The sequence below is a fragment of the Gadus morhua genome, chromosome 5 (genome assembly GCF_902167405.1).
Source record: "Gadus morhua chromosome 5, gadMor3.0, whole genome shotgun sequence".
Classification (NCBI taxonomy): Eukaryota; Metazoa; Chordata; class Actinopteri; order Gadiformes; family Gadidae; genus Gadus; species Gadus morhua.
This window is the reverse complement of record NC_044052.1, coordinates 22,802,723-22,808,739: the sequence shown is the minus strand read 5'-3', so window position 1 is coordinate 22,808,739 and position 6,017 is coordinate 22,802,723. Positions and strand designations below refer to the sequence as shown.

The window sequence follows — 6,017 nt, the reverse complement described above, 5'->3', positions numbered from 1 at the left end:
CCACATTGTTCAGAGGATGTCTGGCTGTGAGTGGGATGATGAGGATGATACTACTGATGGTTATTACCAGTATGCCTACGATGGAGAGGACTTCCTAGCGTTTGACCTGAAGACCCTGACCTGGGTCGCTCCAGTACGTCAGGCTGTCCCCACCAAACTGAGATGGGATCAGAATAGAGCTGGTAATCAATACAGGAAGAACTACTACACCAAGGAGTGTGTTGATTGGCTGAAGAAGCACCTGGCCTATGGGAAGAGCACTCTGCAGAGAACAGGTAGAGTCACATGACCTGGTGGGCGTGACCGACTCATGTCTGGTGGATTAACTGATACACTACAGCAGTAGTGAACCCCCCCCCCTCCCCTCCCCGTGGGTCGGCTGTATCCATTACCAACCCCACTCACACTCCGGTTATTAGTGCTTGAATACAATAAACAAATATTTTAATTTTTTATCATTAAGCAGATTTCGCCCACTGCTATAAGCAATAGGAGGCTGGTTGGATAAGAAAGAAACACGACTACATCAGCATTGGTTGTAATATAGTTTTTTTTTAATCAAAAGGAACATTAAATGTAGGCTACAAGACGCGTCATTTTATCATGGACAAAAATCATGTGCACTTAGCGTGAACAACATATTCACATCACCTGAATAATCAAGTGAATATCAGTGAACTATCACTAACTATCGCCATTAGCAAAGCTATATTTTAAGACTTCACTTTGATTGACGTTCCGGGTGAACAGGATGTTGATTGTAGGACGCCTTGAACGGTGATCCCTCAGAGACTGGAGTAGGCCGGATCTTTGGATGCCTTGTCAGGATGTTTTTTAAATGAATGTTCCTGTAACCGTGAGGGTTTCATGGCCTCATTAGAGAAAACGTGATCTCAGAGCAGGCACATAGGTAAACCACTGTTGATCTCTGAAGGAATAAACCATCATTTATGCAATTGACATTTTACTGTCGGCCCTTTTTCTTGCTATCCGCCATGTTTCATTGTGTTGTGTTGGTTATTGAACTGTTAACCCGTGAACTTGGGTTATGTTTATCATCGTTACTATAGAGATCATGACGATAGCTGCTGTAACGGGAGTCCGGGCGTGTGCAGGACCGAACCGCGCTGTATGATCACTGTTACACTGAGCACAGAGAGTGAAGAGTAGCTGAGATGGTAGAGGGGTTAGAAACCCATCAATGGAAAAAGGCTATTTATTTCAGGTACCCTATTTTTTTCTCTCTCTCTCCCCCCCCCCCCTCCCTCTCCCCCCCTCTCTCCCCCCTCCCCTCTCTCTCTCCCCCCCCCCTCTCTCTCCAGAGCGTCCGCGGGTGTCTCTGCTCCAGAGGAGCCCCTCCTCCCCAGTGGTGTGCCATGCTACAGGCTTCTACCCTGACAGGGTGGTGGTGTTCTGGAGGAGAGACGGCCAGGAGCTCCATGAGCAGGTGGACCCCGGGGAGGTCCTCCCCAACCACGACGGGACCTTCCAGGTCAGCGTGGACCTGGACCTCACAGCCGTCCCACAGGAGGACTGGGGGAGGTACGAGTGTGTGGTCCAGCTGAGAGGCATCGAGGACATCTCCACCCCCCTGGACCCCGCCCTCATCAGGACCAACGGGGGTAAGACTGGTGTTGGAGGGGATGGAGGTGGTGGATCGTGGGTAAATGAGTTCCATGAATAGGGCTAGGCTCAGATCAGTCCCTGAGTGACCCTGAGCTCCAGAACCCATTTTAGAGGAATAGTTACACTGACGTTGTGTAGCATCACGTGACCGTAGACATGTGGTTCAATGATGGAGGGATGGACGGGGGAGGGTCTGTAATAACATCTATTATTGCACACCTGATTTTATTTTATTGATTTACCTTCAAGGCAAGAGTCACCTCCTTGTTTTCATCCTCGTTGGTGTCGCTGTTGCTGCTGTTGTTGTTGCTGCTGCTGTTGTTGGAGTCTTTGTGTACCAGAAGAGGAACGGTGAGTGGATCAAACTCTCCAGGAGGACAAACACCTGATCTCCACCTGCTCTTACTTCCTGTCCCCTTCCTAGAATCTGATTGGTTGTCTTCATACACTGGAGGTCTGGTGGTAGAAACCTCTCCACCTCTGAATGAAGAACCTTCTCCAATGTCCACAGAGATGTTGTGGCATTAAGAATATGAAAGTATAATAACATGAGGATATTCACCACTGATACAACACTAATCATTTCTCTTGATCCTTAGATTCAGACAAGCGTGACAAACCAGTTGGTGAGTGAAATTTGTTTTATTGCAGTTCTGCTCTTATGATTAATGCTACTACCAATACAGAGACCTTGGTGACTTGTCTAGCTCATTGGACTATACAGCTCTGTAGATCTGGAAACATCTAGATACATCTATCTCACTGGACTATACAGCTCTATAGATCTAGATACATCTAGCTCACTGGACTATACAGCTCTATAGATCTAGTTACATCTAGCTCACTGGACTATACAGCTCTATAGATCTAGATTCCTCTAGCTCACTGGACTATACAGCCCTATAGATCTAGATACATCTAGCTCACTGGACTATACAGCTCTATAGATCTAGATTCCTCTAGCTCAGTGGACTATACAGCTCTATAGATCTAGATACATCTAGCTCACTGGACTATACAGCTCTATAGATCTAGATACATCTAGCTCACTCGACTATACAGTTCTATAGATCTAGATACATCTAGCTCACTGGACTATACAGCTCTATAGATCTAGATCCATCTAGCTCAGTGGACTATACAGCTCTATAGATCTAGATACATCTAGCTCATGACCTCACCTCCTCCCATTCTGCTACATCCCAGGATCTTCTGACAGCTGCTCTGAGAACACTATGACCAGAGAGACCCCATCTGCGTAGTTTCCTGGTACTAGAGGACCTACAGTGTGTATATATCCTGTCACATTAGACTTCAGCAGTAATTGATAAATGTTCAGTCTAGTAAACCGATATCCAGCCCACGTCGCCTCGTCTGAACCCACGCGGAGGAAAGAGTCACTTTCTCTTTCAGACGACCACGGGATTTATTTGCTATCAGTACTAATGACTTAGAAAGAATAAACAAACTCCATTCATCGACTATTGGTCAAGAGTCGCCTTGGCCAGAGCCGTAATGATATGTGAATTTGAAGCGTTCATTAGCGACAACAATACCACAAAATAAGATCTCATGAAGACGCCCCATTTAACATGAGCAGCTATGACTCAGTGGAGATAACCCCTCCCACTTTATGGCTCAGAGGAGATAACCCCTCCCACTGTATTGCTCAGAGGAGATAACCCCTCCCACTGTATGGCTCAGAGGAGATAACCCCTCCCACTTTATGACTCAGAGGAGATAACCCCTCCCACTTTATGGCTCAGAGGAGATAACCCCTCCCACTGTATGGCTCAGAGGAGATAACCCCTCCCACTTTATGACTCAGAGGAGATAACCCCTCCCACTTTATGGCTCAGAGGAGATAACCCCTCCTACTGTCACTCTGCATTCACAGGCCGTGACTGCCCTCTAGTGGAGGAGATGAGAGCAGAGGAAGACGGGGCAGGATGGGCCTACAACTGGTGTACAGTATTATGTATAAATGTTACCGTTTGAGATAATGCTTTATAATCTACGGTTGGTTTATAAAGTAACTAATGTACTGTTACTGACATTTACTGATGTTATTATGCAGTTTTTGCAGTTTCGGGTGGATAATTCTCCACGTAATCTACAGTTGGTTCATAAAGTAACCAATACACTTACAAATACATTACAGATGTATTAAGCAGCTGTTTTAGGTGGAGAATGAGATTGCAACCAAACAATTATATAAATAAAGATTTTATGTACGGTGAACTTTGTGTTGAATGAATAGTTGTTTTATTTTCCCACTAACACTTAACGTTAAAACATACAGACGCAGGCGTATCGCCTCCAAATGTATGCTGGGTAATAATGTGTTAATCCCAAAGCTGCCCACAGAGTCGATGCGTCCTCATCAATCACTTGTCAACAGAGCAGAATTCGGCCAACAACCCTGAGCAGGTTATTAAAGAGACACAGGGACTGTCCAGTCTGAAACAACATTAAAATAGTTCACATTCTATGGATAAAATAACATTCTTATTGCTAAATTAACAAAAAGTCAATTTGAATATGAAATAATATTAGTGAAAGCTTGCTGGAGACTGGAGGCTTGACTGGACCTGTGAGACTGGACTCTGGCTCCCTGCTGTGAGACTGGACTCAGACTCCCTGCTGTGAGACTGGACTCTGACTCCCTGCTGGGAGACTGGACTCTGACTCCCTGCTGTGAGACTGGACTCAGACTCCCTGCTGTGAGACTGGACTCAGACTCCCTGCTGTGAGACTGGACTCAGACTCCCTGCTGTGAGACTGGACTCAGACTCACTGCTGTGAGACTGGACTCTGACTCCCTGCTGTGAGACTGGACTCTGACTCCCTGCTGGGAGACTGTTCTGGACTTGACCTACTTGAGACTTGACTGCTTGGAGACTCGGCTCTCTCTCTCTGGAGACAGAAAGTAAAGATGTGGTCACGTTCCATAAGGGCTGTTTTAAACGATCAGTGTATCATATCATCACTGACATCGTTAGTCTGTTGCATAATTATTCCAAAAAAACAATACTAACAAATATGTCATTTATACACACACACACGTGTGTGTGTGTGTATAAACCAAATAAACACATCATCGCATGACTGTTGCCGACTCGGACACTCAGTGATGAAAGTCAGACACTCTGTGATGATAAACTGTCAGACACTCGGGGATAAACTGTCAGACATGGGGGATAACCAACACAGTCTCATTTCAAATTCCAACTGTTGTCAAGGGCACCTTAGCGTCTGTCACTGACGGTAAAGGTGCCCTTCTGAGTATTCTGCAGACGGAGAGGGGGTTCAACTCACTACAATGTAACGCCATCCCCGGCGATGTTTGGCGTTCAGAGCGGGTGCTCCAGCAGCCCATTCACTCCTGTTTTAACCCGACTACGGCTCTAATAGACGCTGGGAGCATCTTTCCTATTGGATCATTTTTGATTTTTTTTCAGTGAATATGGCGGACATACTTTTTTATTCTGGGTGGAAAATATGATCATTTGGGTTAGTATAGTTACGCCATTTTAAGTGTTTATGTAAACATTTCTAGCAAGAAATGTGCATTTTACCGTCATAATCTTCGCTCGGTGAATGTGTAGGAGGATAAATATATTATTATGAAATATGATGATTATATTATTAATTATTATCATTCCAATGATAGCAATGTGAAGATAGTTAAAATGCCGTCACCTATGGAAGTAAACCTGTCTGAACGGTTCGGCTCCTCTGAACAGGAGTCTTCTGGTGTCGTACGTTTTCATCCATATCAGTCATGCGTCTTTCTACAGTCCTGGAAGACACGTCTTTAATCCGGAGATGAGGGTGGCTCTGTTTGGTAATCCATTAAAGATGACCTCTGAACTGCTCAGCCTCCTTCATGTATCCTCCATCGGAGATCAGAGAAGGTCTACAGACAACGATTTCATAGCAAAGTACGCACACAGCTCGGTCCTTCAGGGAACCAATCCGACTTACATCCATACACATCCTCTCATAAACAGTAAATCATGCACATAAATACAAAACATTGGAATAAAAAGGAACACACAGCAATCTCAGAAGAACTCATGGGTAAAAAATGCAGGATGCCTTTTAATTAAAAAAATGCGCAGACATAAAAATACAAAAACATAGCAAAAGCATGCAAGAAGTATTAAAAACAAATAAGTGCTGGCAGATAATGTGCAAAATAGATAAAACTGAGTAAATAAATAAATAAATGGGTACATGAAATAAAGATAAATAAGGCATAGTGAAGCCATTCACACATTCATACCATCCTTCACATAAAAGAAGCCTCCAACAGAATAAAAGGAAGAGTGAAAGAGGTGGAAGGCCTCAATAGATCATGATGTGAAGGAAGCAACAGTAAGGATAAA

General features: G+C 44.4%; 1 protein-coding gene across 1 annotated transcript in view; it reads left to right on the top strand.

The window, feature by feature from the left end:
• Positions 1-6,017, top strand: part of LOC115544457 (uncharacterized) — a 993,561-nt gene that overhangs the window by 776,723 nt on the left and 210,821 nt on the right. Inside the window, exon 22 of the mRNA XM_030357421.1 lies at positions 14-275. Within this exon, the coding sequence (XP_030213281.1) occupies positions 14-275 (262 nt within the window). The remainder of the gene's footprint in view (positions 1-13; positions 276-6,017) is intronic.